At 52.3% G+C, this 16,242-nt stretch overlaps 1 protein-coding gene across 4 annotated transcripts in view; it reads left to right on the forward strand.

Annotated features, from left to right (window-relative positions):
• The first annotated feature begins 3,048 nt into the window (after positions 1–3,048).
• STEAP3 (STEAP3 metalloreductase) overlaps positions 3,049–16,242 on the forward strand; it is a 43,084-nt gene continuing 29,890 nt past the window's right edge. The window contains exon 1 of one of the 4 annotated variants that reach the window (XM_047772107.1): positions 3,049–3,100. Coding sequence is in view for 2 of the 4 variants with exons in the window: in XM_047772105.1 (XP_047628061.1) it covers positions 9,776–9,809 (34 nt within the window). In the remaining 2 variants the exon portion in view is untranslated. Of the gene's footprint in view, positions 3,101–4,845; positions 4,961–7,513; positions 7,650–9,566; positions 9,810–16,242 lie in introns of those variants that run through there. The other 3 variants (XM_047772108.1, XM_047772106.1, XM_047772105.1) reach the window with 3 other exon arrangements.

A 16,242-nucleotide genomic window follows, 5' to 3' on the forward strand; every position in this document is an offset into this window, starting at 1 on the left:
GGAGTAGCCTTGTCTTCAAGAAAAAGGGACATCTCAGCAGACAGACACCCAGGGGCTCCAGTTCCACATTTCACCAGTGGGTGTACCGAGCATATGCTATGCCCCTGTGGTATGTCAGCTCCCAGGCAAGCAAGGAGGAGACCAGAGGGGGCAGGTACCCTGAGGGAAGCTTCCCAGAGGTGCTGGGAGGAGCAGGAAGTTGAGAGTGGCAGTGTCTTTATTCAAAAACTATATACAGGGCACAGGCTATGGGCCAGACACTGATCTAGGCACTAGGAACACAGAAATGAAAAGGCAGGTAAAACTCCCTGCCCTGGGGGAACTTACATTTCTATGGGAACAGACAGTTAATTTAATAAACAACAAATAAAGAAGGAGTGATTTACAGTGTATTAGGAGATGAAGGCTAAGGGAAAGAAAAGAAATAAAAGAAATGAGGGATGGGGGTGATCCCTGGGGTGGGTCTCAGGGAGATGATAACATCTGGCGAGGATGCAAAGGAGGGAGGGCCATGGGGGCAGCAGGCAGAAGGAAGAGCAAGGAGGAGCCTGAGGAGGGGAACCCAAGCTGAGCTGCAGCCTGGCTGCCACTGCAAGGACTTTGCTTTGACTCTCAGAGACCCTGGAGCCAGGGCAGGTTTTGAGTGGAGGAGTAATAAGATCTGGTACATGTCTCAAAAGGATGGCTCCAACCTCTCTGCCCTTGGCCTGACAGTGGAAATGAGTCTGGCACAGAGGAAGTGCTTAACCAATGTCAGTGCACTGTCCTCTACCTGCTCAGGAGAGGGCCCATCTGCTTCTGGGAGACTGACCCCAGGAAGCATTTACTGAGTTCTCCCCATACCAGACACCATGCCAGGGGAGACAAGGGGACAGATGGGCACAGCACTAAAGGACAGCGGTGCAGGTGGTGCTCTGTCCACCAAAGGTCTTGGCCTCGGAAGGGTGTTCAGCTCCCTCCCTCCCTGAGCCTTTCAAACCCCTGATTGTTCTCTTGCAAAAGTTCATGCTCCACTTAGGACATTCCTCTGTGGATCTCTGCCAGTCCAGCCTTCAGCTCTCTGTCTCTCTCCCCTTCCTGACTCTCTCGCTGCAACTCATGGGGAGCCCCTCAGAGGCCCACCAGATCTCTTTGGAAGGATGGACCTAAGGGTCCTTTGGAGAATGCTGGAAGACCTCTCAGCACTTCCATTCCCCAAGCTCTATATCCTTGTGCTGCTCTTTGGAGTGCAAGAAGGATGCTCCGAGACCCATTAGCCAGTGCAAATATTTAAAGAGCACTTATTAGAGCTCCCACTGTGGCAAAACAGAATTGGTGGTATCTTGGAAGCACTGGAACCCAGGTTCAATCCCTGGCATGGCACAATGGGTTGGGATCCTTAGTCGTTATAGCTGTGGCTTAGGGTGCAACTGCAGCTCGGATCTGATCCCTGGCCCAGGAGCTTCATGTGTTGCAGGGCAGCCAGAAACAGAGGGGATAGGGAATACCTACTGTGTTCAGGGCACCATGCTAGGGGCACCAAAGAGTCCGACTGATGATTCCTGTCTTTCCAAACTTTACAACCCACTACAGAATCAATTCAACTTACAAAGGCAGGGACCAGGCATGGGTCACTTGTGTCCCCAGCACGTGGAACCCTGGGAGGCATGGTTGAGCTCCCTAAGTGTTGAATGGAGGACCTATGAGAACTGCCACAGGAGCTCAGAGAGGGTGTGACCCTGGGGCAGGGAGGATCCTGAAGGAGGGGGGAGAGGACCTGGGCCTTGGAGACTGGCAGAGCAAAGAGCTGGGGAGGAAGGGGATTTTAGGCCAGAGGAAACCTATGGCGGTGAGGAAGCACCAGATGCTCATGGGTGGGTCTTAGTTGGGTGGGAGGATGGAGGAAAGGCTCTCACCCCAACACAGGGCTGCCAGAACTCTGCCCCCACCCCCACCTGCAGGCTCCCTGGAGTCCCATTGTGGGGCCAGCCCATGACTCTGGCATCAGGGGTTCAGATAAACCCTCCTTTGGACTTATCTCTTCTGCACAGGTTGGCTTCCTGGAGTAATCAGAAGCTCTGTATCAGGGCTGGGGGAATATACCCCACAGGAATATTCCAGAAAGAGTCCCAGGGGTCGGGTAACCCCCAGTCAGCCTCCCAGAAGATCAGTGACATTGGTGGCAGACTTGTCCCCATGTCCTCACCTGCAAAAAGAGGTGAGTAACTGTCAGTAGGATGTGATGTGAGGTTGTAGGTGAGAAAGGGCTTCAGATGAATGCACACAAAACTTCTAGAAAGGTACCCTGAAGATATCTGTACCTCATTGCTGTCCTGCCAGTATGCCACCAGTGAGGGAGAGGAGGACAGTGCTCAGCAGCTGCAGGCCATCTTTCTCAGGGACAGGGGATAGTCTGAAGCCTAGAAAGACTACACAGGAAGGCAAGCTCTCAAGGGCCCTCCACTAGCTCCTAGGCCCTGACACTGAGGACAAATCAGAAGAGTCAGAGTTTGGCCCTAAGGGTGAACAGGAGATAGGTGTGACACAGGAGCACAAAGGCCTGGATGCAGGCTTGTTGAAGAAAGAAGTGTTGTCCAATCCAGTGGTGCCTTGGCTTCTTACTATTTGTGTGAACTTGGCCTGCCACTTAACCTCTCTATAAAATGGACGTGCATGTGAGATGTCCCTTAGGTGAAGGGAGCAGGTCCCAGAAGTTACCCTGGCCTCCCCCAGCCCTCCTTGTCCTAGTTAAGAAGTGCTCTGCAATACTTTAACTGGGGGAGGTTGGGGGACACGGATCAGAAAGCGTCTGAACCTTGCATGGGGTTGAGGTAGAGGTAGGAAACAGAGGGTCGTTCATTCGCCGCCACTGCCGCCACTTCCCACCGCCGGGACTGCAGGGCCAGATGGGGATTGAGGACCCTGTGGCTGCCCGATTGCTGCCCAGGGAGTTGGCAGTGCCGGATAAGCAGCGACGGGCTGGCTGGTGGCCACCTCCCCCGCAGGTCCAGCCCCGCGGGCGGGCGGGGCGCGGGGAGAGGAGGAGCCTACGGGCGGGGCCACTGACTCCGCCTCGGACCTTCAGCGGCCGCCGGTGCTCCTAGCGGTGCTGGCCAGAGAGGTGAGTGACCTTCGACCGGGTCGCCGCGGGGCTGCGGGCTGTGCCCTACCCGGTACCCTCGCCCCGGCAACTGCCCCCTAGCACCTTGTACCCTCGCAGCACGCCGCCACATGCCTGCTGGAGAACCGGGCCACTGGGACCGAGCCACGTGGTCTGATGGCAGAGAAATGGGTCCCAGACTGAGCGTACTTTACTTCTCCAGGGACGCAAACCTGTGTGCCCGGGGCGTTGAGGGGCGGGGGCGGGAGGGAGGTGTTGGCGAAAAGGACCGGGTGAGCCCTGCACCCGTGGCGGGGCGAGGGGCTGCTGGGGGAACACGCTACACCCCTGCCAGGCGCACCCACCTAGTCCACAAGTCCCATATACCCCGCAATGCCTGCCCGCAGGTCTCAGGGGAGGGCTGGGAGCGGTGGGCGGGATCTTCCTCGCGGGGCCTCCCAGCCCTGTCGCAGCCCCGGGCCAGGCAGGCAGCAGGGCGAGGGCTGGGGCGCCCGACCTTGATCTGGGAGAGGCTGGGCTGACCCGTATCCGCCTCTGCCCGCGGAGCCCTTGCTTGGCAAACTTAGCCATTTCACCAGACCATTTCCCTGAAATTTGGGAGCAGGCTGCCCAGAGAGGTGTGGCTGGAACTTTGGTCACTCTGGGTAGATGAAGGGGAAGATACGAGGAGCTAATATGTCCTTTGAGGGCCAGGAGGTTGGGTCCTGGGGGAAGATGCAGGCAGGTCTTGGAGTTTTGGCAGATGGCTCCGCTGAGAGGCCTCGCAGGTGTCTGCCTCTGAGACAGGCTCCAGATATCGAGGTTCTGGAAATACCCAAAGGGAAGCATTTCTGTCCATCAGAGTGCAGTGATGATATAATTAATAGCAGACATTTATTGTGTATTTATCTCTCCTAGGCCACTTGCTTTGCGCATAATATCCCGGTTAATCCTCAGCACAGGAAGGCACCATTATTATCTCATTTAAGATGGGGAAATTGAGCCTCAGAGAGCATGGGTATTTTGCAAAGATACACAGGTAGCAAGTTGCAGAAGTGGGATTTGTACACAGATTTAGCTTTCTTGAGAGCCCAGAGGAGCCTACTAGTGGGAGAGACCAGCCGTGTTTTTAGAGGATTGTTCTTAGAGGATTGTAGCAGCCTGAGGAATGCAGTAGTGGGGTCCACAGTATCTATAAGACCATCTGGGCCTGCCCTTTCAGTCACTTGCATGGTTTCTTAAAAGTGCAGATGCTTAGATTCTACCCACAGTAGGCTGAATCTGAGCCTGCAGAGTGAACCCCCTGCATCCAGTCAGGAGTACCTGGAGGCCCGGGGCCATGTTACTCATCTCTATTCCCATCTCTATCCTCAGTGGGCAGAGGGGCCAGCTTGGAGGAGGTGTTAATCAATGTCTGATGGATGAATGGACTTAGTGGGGCAAGGAGCAGTGCTGGGGTAGAAAAGGTTTCCTGAAGGAGGCCTTGAATGGCGGACAGGTAGCCTCAGCCAGGCCTGGGTGAGGAAGACCTGGAATCAGCATGGGGGTGACCTCAGAGCTGGCAGGGAGCTCAGGCCAGGCCACTTGTTCACCAGAGAGTTGAACATCCAGCCCCAAGCCTGCTGGGCTGACCAGGCCTGGTCACACGGGACCATTGCTGTGCTCTCTTCACCCCAGAGATGCCAAACAGGTCAATTCCTCTCTCATTCATGTTTCCTGTTCTTACACCCAGGGCCCTTCCCTTGTTGCCCAGAGTATGGGCAGGGCTTCAAGTGGTTAGAAAGGGGAAATTAAGGACTAAAGTCCATAGCTGCACACCGCTGTGAAGAGGAGGCAGCTGAAGCTGGCTGCAGGGAGGAAGACACCTGGCTTTGCAGTCAGGTGAGACCCCGCACCCCAGCTTCCAAGTCTGAATTTTAGCTCATTACCATGTGGCTTTGGCCAAGTCCTCAGCTCTCTGAATGTGTTTCTTCTGTAAATCCTTGCTAAGGGTTTAGCATCAGATATTCCTGTTAAAAAAAAAAAAAAAAGGAACAGTAGTGCCTAGGGTTGGGTGGGGCAATTGTGTGAGGTGCTGAGTTTAAGGAGTGCAATAAAAACCTACTTCCCCCCAGAGTTTGAATGTTAAAATCAGCTGGGGACCTTTAGGCTCATTGCTGTTTTTGTCTGAACCCCTCAGCTTAGCCACTAGAAAGTGGCCTCCCTGGACCCCTTCTCTGTTGCAGACCTGGCCTCAGGCCCAGGCCTTAGGGCTACAATTCAGTGTCCTGGCTAATGCCTCTCAGACTAGGAGCAGAAATTTGTGCCTCTTGTTTTATGCCCTGTGTATCCTGCAGATGAAAACTCAGTGGGCTGGGCAGATTGTCAGGTGGGGGAGGGAAGCAGGCTATGGCGTGATGTCTAGTCTCCTTGGGCCGCAACTGAGGCTGGATCTAGCCCTTCCTGCCCTCCCCACCACTCATGGTGGCAAGGTGTTCCTGGACTGGTTTGGGCGGTCCAAGCTATGTAAGTTATACCTCCATGGATCTTCTTTCCAGCACCTGGACCAAGAATAATGGGCCTCTTGATTTAAAACAAGGAAGTTTGCCCAGTTAAGCAGTTATTAAAATCCAAGGCCCAGCTGGCTCTTTTCCTCCCTCCTGGGAGTTGGAGGGTGTATGTCCCTTTTTCTACTCCTATCCTACCCTTGCCTACCCTGCCTCGCCCCACCCCACCCCATCCTACCCCACCCCAGTCCAAGAGCGGTGGAGATTACAAAACTTGGAGGAGGGGAGTCAAAGGTTGGGAACAGGGCACTCTAGGTGGTTTTCAGATATTTGGCTACAGAATTCTTACTTCCTCCTGTCTGCTTCCTGTGATTGGGCCCACCTCTGGTCCAACCTGACTGGCCTTTCCCAGACCTCTGCAAGTCAGCCCTTCACATCCTTGGCATGACAGGGGCACCACTTCCTTCACACCTGAAATGGCACTAGTCATCACTGAATGTTCAGCTCCCCATATGCCAGGCCCTGGGACGAGCATGTTACATGTGTGAGCACACTTGAAACTTCCTCCCTTCTGAGGTAGACAGTGGTATTCTCCCAACCATGTGACTTTCCGAAGAACACATAAAACTAATCCATTCCTTCCACCCCAAACCTGAGGCTCCTACCACTAACTATACATGCTTGTCCAAATTCTGCCTCATCACTTTTTTGTTCAGCGTACATGCACCGAGCACTAATTTGGTGCCAGGCTCTCGGGACCTGGCTGAGTCCCACTTCTGGCTGGATGAGTGTTGGTTGTCACATATAACCCTGCCAGAGCCCACACTCTCTGAATACAAGTGGAGGGGCTGAGGCCCACGTTCCGCAGCTAATGGGACCCAGGATTCAAAACCAGGAATGGCTCCCCCTGGAGCCAGAGGTATTGACCACTGTGCATGCTGTCAGGGTGCAATCAAGGGCTGCTAATTTATGTGGGATCATAAACGCCTGCATTGTCACTTCAACCCAGAGCCAAAGGTTTCCCTCTTCCCCCGTGTGGCACACTTGTCACTGGAGAATTACCTGATGCTCAAGTCTTCCCAATCTGTCCTCATCAATCACTATTGTCACCTGGCGGAAAGTGCAACAGGTCAGCGCTAATTGTCCTACAATCAGGCAGGAACTTACTCCTCATTCCCGCATCCGCTAAATGAGGGCCAGGTGGGGTCTAAGCACACAGGATGTTTTTCAGCCGTCTGGCACTATCAGATTAGAGGATTAAACTGTGAAAAATACAGCCCCCAGACTATCAAAGCAGTCACAGGGGGATGTAAAAAATTTAGGACTGGCAAATGGGTCTCTGAGGCTTTCTGTGGTGTGGGCCATCATGGTTCACATATAGACAGAGGAGCCAGTGTGCTGGGTCTGTAATGGATGATCCTTCCCATTACTGTAGCATCCGACACTTTTGGCAGCAACAGGCTGTGGGGAGGGGGAGCCTGTGATTTGACTGGTGGGCTCAGGAGTGTGACAGCATGCCCCGTCATTGGGGTGAAGGTCTCTCTGAAGGCGAATCCCTCGGGGCTTCTGGTGGCCTGTGAGGTGGGCCCTCCAGGTGGAGTCTGCACCAAGACGGGATAGTTAAACACAGGGCATGCGGATTCTTTGGGAATCCCAGGGGTCTGGGCTGAGCCTGGGTGACCAGCCCAGAGCTGTACCTGGGTCAGTACTGCACTGGACACAGTGAGGCGGGGTGGTGGAGGGAATCAGCCACAACCTGAGTGTGGGGCTGAGCAGCTGTAGGAGGTAAGAAAGGGCAGGCCCTTTGTGACTGGTCGGGGGAGATGGCTCCAAACTGGCTGGAGATCAAGTGGTGCCTGGAATTGGAAGGGAAGTAAACAAGGCGTTCTGGGCCAGGCGGCCAGGGGTTGTGATGAGGACTCAGGGGGCTTCCGTCCTGGAGAGCTTCACCCTCCTGGTATTCCTGCATCTGGAGCCTGGAGGTTGGAGACCTGGCAGTGCTGAGTTCTGGCTTGGGTGCCTTTGTCATCCCATAAGCTTTGCTACAACTTCTTGAACCTTCTGCTTTGGCATGGCTGTGAGTGGTAAGTGAGGGGAAAGGGGGTTCCCAAGGTTGGGGGGAGCTCAGGGCACAATGAGGGCCTCAGGGAGAACCCCAGGGGACAGGTGTTTACAGCTCCTGTCTGCTCACACCTGGTGAGTTTGTTTTCAGAAGGAAGTGTGAGATTTCCCATCGTGACTCAGTGATAACCGACCAGACTAGTATCCATGAGGATGCAGGTTCCATCCCTGGCCTTGCTCCGGCGTTGCTATGAGCTGTGGTGTAGGCCGGCAGCTGCAGCTCTGATTTGATCCCTAGCCTGGGAACTTCCATATGCTGTGGGTGCAGTCCTAAAAAGAAAAAAGAAAAGAAAAAAAAAAAGGAAATGTGGTTTCCTGACTGTGTAGCTTCTCCAAGGGTATCAGAGACCGCCTGGAAGCTTGATAGGAACAGTGTGCTCATAGGAACTGTGTGTTGCATCATGCGGGGACTCCGTGCCCAGGGCTGCCTGGAAAGCCCTCTGCCAAAGCTCCCGGCATTCAGGGCCCACTGGCCTCAGCATGAGTAGCGCAGGAGGCACAGAGCTGGGTCAGTACACAGGGGTGGAGGGTCCTTAGGGACCTCATGGTCTCACTGGGCAGCTGAGTGAGGGAGCACAACGCCACCAGGTATCAGAGGGAGAAGTCTGGCATTGCACACAGCAGTGGCCCACAGCCGAACAAACATGTGATGTGGGTAAGAGCAGTTCTAAGATGTGGGGTTGCAGCTTTCATGTTCACTGTTGCACTTAACTGTCAGAACAGAGAAGCAAAGCAGCCTGCCCAAGATCACACTGCTGGTACCTGGCCAAACCTGAAATCACACCCAGGTCTGTCTAACTAGATCCACCATGAGCACCACTGCCTCTGTATCCAGAGTGGGGCTGTTGGGGGCTGGGAAGTGCCTTGTGTGCCCAAGGGCTGGATCTCAGGGGGATCTGGATTGCTGGAAGGAGGTCAAGACTTCAGGTGGAGGTGACGGTGTTGGCAGGAGTGGGGAGCAACAGGGACTAGAAGGGGGCTGATGGCAGATCAGCTGAGGAGGGGAGAGTCAGTGTGCACTGGCCTTGGCTGGGCTCTGGGAGATTCCAGAATGCCTTTGTCTGCCAGAAGGCGCTCTTAGGGGAGGAGACAAGAAGTAGGGCCACTGTGTTCAGAGAACCAGGCAAGCCCTGTTGTGTTGTTGGGAATAAGAGCAAAACTCCCCAGAACCCAGGGTGTGCACTCTAGTTATTAGAGGCCCAGATGCACAGGCTTACTCAGAGTTCCCAAGATCACCAGTTTTCCAACAAGTCAAAAACAATTGAATGTACTTGTCTTAAGACTGCACTTGGCATACTTTACTGCAATGGTGCAAAAGCCTCCAACCTCTGGCCTCCCTGTGTGCAGTTGGTGTGGTCTCTGGGGTTGCTGGCAGAGCCATCCGCACAGGCAAGCCCACCCCATCCATGCTTTGCCCTATGGGCAGTGCCTTCTTTTTGTGGGTCCTTGTCTCTGTTCTTTTTCTCCCCACTGTGGCTGCTGACTGGCAAGTAAAAATGGCCATGAAGCCTTTGTTGGCAGAAAATCCAGAGAGAATTATCACTAAGCCAATGACAGCCACAGATATTGCGAAAAATTACCCCCCACAGCAATTGATGAATTGCCATTTTCTGCAGCCATTATGTTTGGCTTTGTATCTCAAGGCATTTCTCTCTCTCTCTCTCTCTCTCTCTCTCTCTCTCCCCCCACACACACACACACCCCCTATGGTGAGGCAGTCTGCCTTGTGTTGGATGACATTTATTCATTTTATGTATCCTGGCTTTGCTGGCTGTCCTGCCTCAGTTCCTGTAGCAAAGACACTTGCGTCTGAGCCACTAATTATCATTAGTGAGGTTTCCTCCCCGAACAGGAAGTATCAAGCTAGAGCTGCTCTCCCCTAGCGCACTCTGTAATCGAGCATCAGTCACTATCCCTGCCCAGTCCCTGTGGCCAGGAGCTGGAGAGGGGTTGAGAGAGCAGGAGCCCAGCTGTCCAAGCCCCTGGCAGGTCCTGCATCTTCTGAGCATCAGCCTGACTGAGTCCTGTCTTGAGAGGGGAGACCTCAGCATGAAGGGTGGCGCAGATCACAGTGGGGCTGTCTAGGGACATGTTCTTCGGATCCTCACCTTGGTCTGTTGTTGGTGAGTCTGGTTCAGGATACAGATCCAAGGTGGGTTGGGCAGCATGTGGGCCCTTCCCTCCAGCCCTGCCAACCCCAGGCTTTCTTCAGTGTACCCCAACATCTCGGGGTGGGGGGGGCTGTTTTGGAACTGGCACGAAAGAGCACAGTCTGGTGAAGTTCCTGCCAAAATAAAATGGCAACTCTTATTATTTGCACATTAAGTCAGGAACTTTTCCAAAGTAAAGGGTTCAAGGATTTATCATACACAGTACCTTCAGTTAATGAGAGCAGCAGCTTTGCAGGTTCTGGTGTGTTTTAAAAAAAAATAATAATGTTTATGATGCATTTCTGTGGAAGGCAGGCCCATTGGGAATTGTAAATTTTACTTATCAGTAACCACTTCTGGGTTGGTTTATCAGAGAATGGCTGCTGTAAGTAATTGAACCGGATTTTTCTAGAATGTTTCAAAAATCTAAATGTTTGTAAAAAGCCCTATAAATTATTCATTCACTTCTATTTTGCAAGGGGTATGATAAACCTCTTTTCTGTCCAACCTAACTTGCATGTACGTGTTTTTGTGTGTGAACAGGCTCTGAGTGTGTATGTGTGTATGCATATGCATACCCAAGCTTTTTGTATTCTCTTTTATAGGAACTTCTCAGCCTTCCTTTTAAAAAATAATGATTTTTTTATGATGTCTAAATAATGATTCCAGGCAGTATTACAAGAAATATAATAGTAAAACGTTTGTGAGAGTCCATCGGAAAGAGAAAATGCCTACAGAGAACGTGGAAATGCACTAAGTAAGATGTATGCGGCTATGACCCCAGCTTTTAAAACTGGATTTGAGACTGGCATTCTCATGCTGTCTCCCCTCGGGTCAGCCGTGGGGGCTGAGGAGGGCACCTGGACCCAAGTAGCATCTCCTTCTTGACTCCAAGACCCCTCAACCTGAGATCGGGGAAGGAGGGCCTGTGCTGCTGTGAATCTAGGATACAGGGTGGCCCAGGACTTGCAGAAACAGCCTGAGGATGAGGGAGAGCTGAGAGGAAGCCAAGACCACCTCAGAACCCCACTTAGACCAAGTGACTGGCTATTATTCATGCCCACGGCCGCGAGTTGCCCTCCATACCACCCTGGAGGCAGCTTGAATGCAGGGACTAGACGGAGCTAGGGCAAGAGCCAACTGTGGGACCTTAAGGAAGGCCTAACTCAGCCTCGGTTTTCTCATCTGCACAATGGAAGTAATGATACCCTGAGTGTACAAGTCCACTTGGTCAGAGTCTCTTCACTGTGTGAGTCGGACTCGTCTCACAGTAACTTCTCTTCTTTGATTCCTGGTTGTTGCTAGTGTGTCATGTGCCAGCCACTTGTGGGTGCTGGGATGTGCCTCCCAGCCGTATCTCGGTGGGGGAGGGCGGGTGGACCTCGAAGCTCCCAGGAGGCCCGGAATTTCTACATGATGTGGCTTTAGGGGCAGTCATGTGACCAGAATGGGGAACTGGGGGACTTCCCTGAAAGCTGATTTTATTTGCAAAGCAAGTAGCCAGATTTTACTTAGTTTACGTCAGATCTGTAAAATGGGAAATACTTCACAGGAGCTATTTATCTAACTGGGAAATGTGAATTATTCATATCAAAGGGTCTTAGTTTTATTATTAACATTAGGGAGGGGTGATGGAGATTGGGGGGGGGGGGCAAGTGACCCCTCTGCCATCAACCCCTTGGAATCCCCACCACTGCATACCTCTAAGGGAAAGAACCTGCCGTTATATGCTGGTTCCATCCTGTTACCTGTGCTGCAGAGAGCCATGGGGTCCAGGGAGGGGGATTAATCCTGCCTGGAAGAGGAGGTAGAGTGAGGGCTTCACAGAGGAGCAGCCTTTTGCTGGACCTTGGTGGGAAAGGACTTTCAGGCAGAGATTAAAACTGTGATTTGAGCAGGAAAAAGCATAAACTGACCTGGCCAGAGACGAGACCATAGATCAGGTGGGCCTCAGATGGGAAAAACCAAGGAGGCCCTCTACCAAAAGCCACAGCTGGGCTTCACCTGCCCCAGGCACTCCTTCCTAATGGAGACTGGGCAGACTGTTCAGAATCTTTGCCACCCCCTAGCTCAGAGGCTCCCAAGCCCTGGAGCCATTGACCCAGCATCCCTGAAGCCTCCTTCCATGGGTACTCAGTTACCAGGCTGCACCATGATGTGCCTCAGATGTGGTGTTTGATTTCTTACTTTGGCTGGAGCTGCATGAGCTAAGCTCCATTTGTGTTATTCTGTTTATTTGCAGCACTTAAGCACAGCTGTGCATTAGTCGTCTGTGTTACTAAGTTCATCAAATAGTGAAATGCCTGGCCAAGGCTAACAATATGGCCAGGCTACAGTAGGGATTCAATTCAGGGTCTTATTTAACCCCTACTGGGTGTAGGAGGGCCCCAGCTATGTTCTGGGGAGAAGAGTCAGGTCTCAGAGGCACACTCTGCCCTCTGGCACAGAATCTAGCAGTTAAGTCATTCAAGCCACAAAGACTGATTGAGCACCTACATGGTGCCAGGCCCCAGGCCAAGTGCTAGAGACACAGAAATGAGTAGGAAGTAGCCCCCGCCTAGTCAAGTGACAGAAGAAGGAATCAGTATGAGCAGTCAATGGTAAGATGACAGGAATGCAGAGTGAGTCACAGAGCACAAGGTCCCCTCTGTCCTTCAGGGCCCAGGAGGAAGTCAGGAGGTGTTCCTGGGGCCACTTGGACCAGCCTTCTGAGTTCTCAGGGAGCTGGCCCATGGCAGGTGGTTGGGCAAGAAGTGGGTAACTGTGCCCACACAGAGCAGTTGGAGAATGGAGGCTGACTTACTGCATCCCTAGGAGGCCAGAGGAAGAGGCCACTGAGGGCAGGGGAGGGCGCCCCAGAGGCTTCCTGGAAAAGGTGGCCCATCAGCTGGACAGCGCTTGGGAAGCATGCACCCCAGGCCCAGGAATCTGGCCACGTGATGCAGACTGGGCTCCTTGGCAGAAGCCCTGGCAGCTGCCTCTCTTGACTGCCTCTGCTCTTTTCTCTTCCTCCATACTCCCCAGAAGCAGGGGGCCCCCAGGGGCACTGGGAACCCTCACTGATTCTCACATTACACCCAGGGTTTGCAGGTGTCCCTGGAAAGCAAGACGCCACCCAACCACAGCTACTAAGGCTGCAGATTCTGTTGTCTGCCACCTGCTAGACTCCAGCCTCGCTGGATTAACTGGTCCATAGGGAGCTGGCTGCTTCCACATGCTGATCTCACTGGGCAGAGAAAAGCCATTTCTTCCTGGCTCCCATAGCACTGGGCACGCCCTCATTCAAGCACTTTTTTTTTTTTTTGGCTTTTTAGGGCTGCAGCCATGGCATATGGAAGTTCCCAGGCTAGGGGTTGAATCAGGGCTATAGACACTGGCCTATGCTACAGCAACGCCAACTTGGGATCCAAGCCCTACCTGCAACCTACAACACAGCTCATGGCAACGCCGGATCCTTAACCCACTGAGTGAGGCCAAGGATCAAACCAGCATCCTCATGGATACTAGTCAGATTTGTTTCTGCTATGCCACAATGGGAACTCTGAAGCACTTTTATCCTGGCTTCGAGTTGTAGCCAGACTTCCCCCTAAGAATCCCAGGAAAACAAGCTGTCTTCTAGCCACGTGCTAGTACACCCACTGGGCAGAGTGGGTATTCAGGGAATAACAAATGAGGACATTTTTTGAACAAGGACTGGAAGGACTGAGCTTTACATAAAACTGCATTGGCTGGGAGTACCCATTGTGGCACAGCAGGTTAAGAATCTGACACTGTGTTGTCTTGCAGGTTTGATCCCCGGCCCAGCTCAGTGGGTTAAAGATCCAGCATTGCCGTAGCTGTGGCATAGTTTGCAGCTGCAGCTCAGATTTGATCCCTGGCCCAGGAACTTTCACATGCTGTGGGTGCAGCTGAAAAAAGCCACACACACACACACAGACACACAAACCCTACAGGTTGTACACTACACAACTCCAGAGGACACTGTTCATATGGATCGCAGGAGTTCCCACTGTGGCACAGTGGGTTAATAATCCATTTTGTTTCTATGGAGGCATGAGTTCTATCCCCAGCCTGGCACAGTGAGTTAAGGATCCACTGTTACTGCTATTGTGGTATAGGTCGCAGGTCCAACTCAGATTTGATCCCTGGCCCAGGAACTTCCATATGCCATGGGTGTAGCTGAAAACAAAAAAACTCAAAACATGGATCACAAGGTAAATGGTGCCTCTGGGGTTGTGCAGCATGGGGACCTAGCATCTTTCTGCTTTGAGCCCCTGGGCTTGGTGCTGACTACCCAGACTTACCTCCCCTTCAAAACCAGCACTGACTATCCCTCCTGCTCTGTGCTCATGTGCACTTCCTCCAGGCCCAGCTAGCAAATCATAGTGAAAGAAAGTCCTGGGTATGTCAGGCCACCTAAATTCTTGGTCATCCAGGAAACTCACTCCAGGAAGATCACCCCATTTGATATGTTGGGGTCTCCTAGGTCCCCAGGATCTGTGGGGTCTCCCAGTACCACTATTCTCCATCTCCATCAGCCTGCAATGAGCCTGGTGACCCACACACAGGACAGAAAGGGTCTTCCTAGAGGGTTTGTCTTATTGGTTGAGTCACCAAGGCCCTGCCTTCTCACCAGGAAGGGTCACTTTGGGGGGCCAAGGGGTATGCAGAGATGAGGCACAAGATGCACCTGACCCTCAAGACCAAGGAACATAAGGGTATTGACACCAGGAGACCAAAGGGTCAGAGAAGGCTTTACGGAGGAGGTGGGCTAAGAACTGGACCCAACTGTAAGAGTTCAAAGAAATCAAATCTGGAGCAGTTCTTACATCCAAGTGATTCATTAATTCACTCACCCCTTGCACGAACATTTTGTGAGCATCTACTGCAGGAATTTTCAATGTGTGGTCCTTAGACCAGCAGCATCAGAGAGTCTGGGGCTGGAGCCCAGCGGTATGTTTTAACAAGCCCTCCAGTAGCTCCAGGGTAGCTCAGGCTTGACCATTTGATACCAGCCAGGCACTGAGCTAAGTTCTGGAATTATAGAAGTGAGTTTGAATCCGCTCTCACCCTTGAGGAATTTGGAATCCAGGGAGGAAATAGGCAGGGAAGAGAGAAATACTGCTGATGGGAAAGGGCTGTTCCCAAAAGGTGTGAAGGCAGAGAGGCAGCTGGTGGATTTGATACAGGAGCTGGGCATGCGGGGGGGGAGTGGCAACTGGGAACTCCAATGGCATGAGGACCATCCCTGGCAGGGAGCCCCAGGTTGGGACTAGCTGGCCCTAGGCTAGACTTCACAGTCTCAGACCACCCTTGGCCCCCTCCCCTGACCGCCAGCCTCTCCCTAATATACTCCCTGCTCCGGTGCCCCCTCTTACCGCTGAGTCTCAAAGGGCCGCAAGTCTTTTCCTCCAATTGCCTTGATGAAAAACGTGTGCAGACCTCCAGACCATTGTCTCAGAGCATATTTTTAGAAAATTTTAGAGAAAACTTTTCCATTCAGCAGAAAACAACATGTATTGATTTAGGTGCATCTATTTCCGCTTTATACAGACTAAAGGTTTTCAAAAATCCTAGGCAGAGAGGAACAATGTGAAAATTGAGTGAATTTAACAGGCTCAGACTGTGACATTTTGCTCATTTCATGTAATCCTCACTACATCTCATTAAAGTAACATCCCTGCATTGTACAGATGAGGAAACTGAGCCTCAGAGAGGTAAAGTGACTTTCCAAGGCCGCCCAGCTAATACATGGTATGCCTGAAATAGGATCCTACAGCTGCCTATGTTCTTGCTGGCCTATCTTGCCATTTTCTAAGGCAACTGATCCTGATAAATCCGAAATATTCAGATGTTTTCCTGAGCCGACGTTCAGCTGGGCAAGCTCCCAATGACCTGTCGATGGCTCTCTAACTAAGGAGGGGATAAGTTTGGTGGGTAGAGATGAATGGATTGGACCCACTGCAAGCAGATTTCCAGCTATATGTTCTTATATAAATGAACCCTTAGGAACTCCCATTGTGGCTCAGTGGTAATGAGCCCAACTAGTATTTGTGTTTGAGCCCTCATCCTGCTTAGTGGGTTAAGGATTTGGTGTTGTGGTGAGCGGTAGTGTAGGCTTCAGAAACCTCTTGGATCTTGCGTGGCTGTGGCTGTGGTGTAGGCTGGCAGCTGCAACTCTGATTCAACCCCTGGTCTAGGAACTTCCATATGTCGCAGGTGTGGCCATAAAACGGCAAAAGAAAAAAGAGAAGGAAGAGATCCAAGCTCTCCCCCTAGATAACCCCCCAACTAAAGAAACCCTGTGATAATGAGCAGCCACTCCATTTTTCCCAACCTCCCTCCCCCCCCCCACCACCACCCCCCAGTCCCAAGCAACCTCTAATTCTATCTTTACGGATTTGCC

This window comes from Phacochoerus africanus, chromosome 3, assembly GCF_016906955.1.
Source record: "Phacochoerus africanus isolate WHEZ1 chromosome 3, ROS_Pafr_v1, whole genome shotgun sequence".
Classification (NCBI taxonomy): domain Eukaryota; kingdom Metazoa; phylum Chordata; class Mammalia; order Artiodactyla; family Suidae; genus Phacochoerus; species Phacochoerus africanus.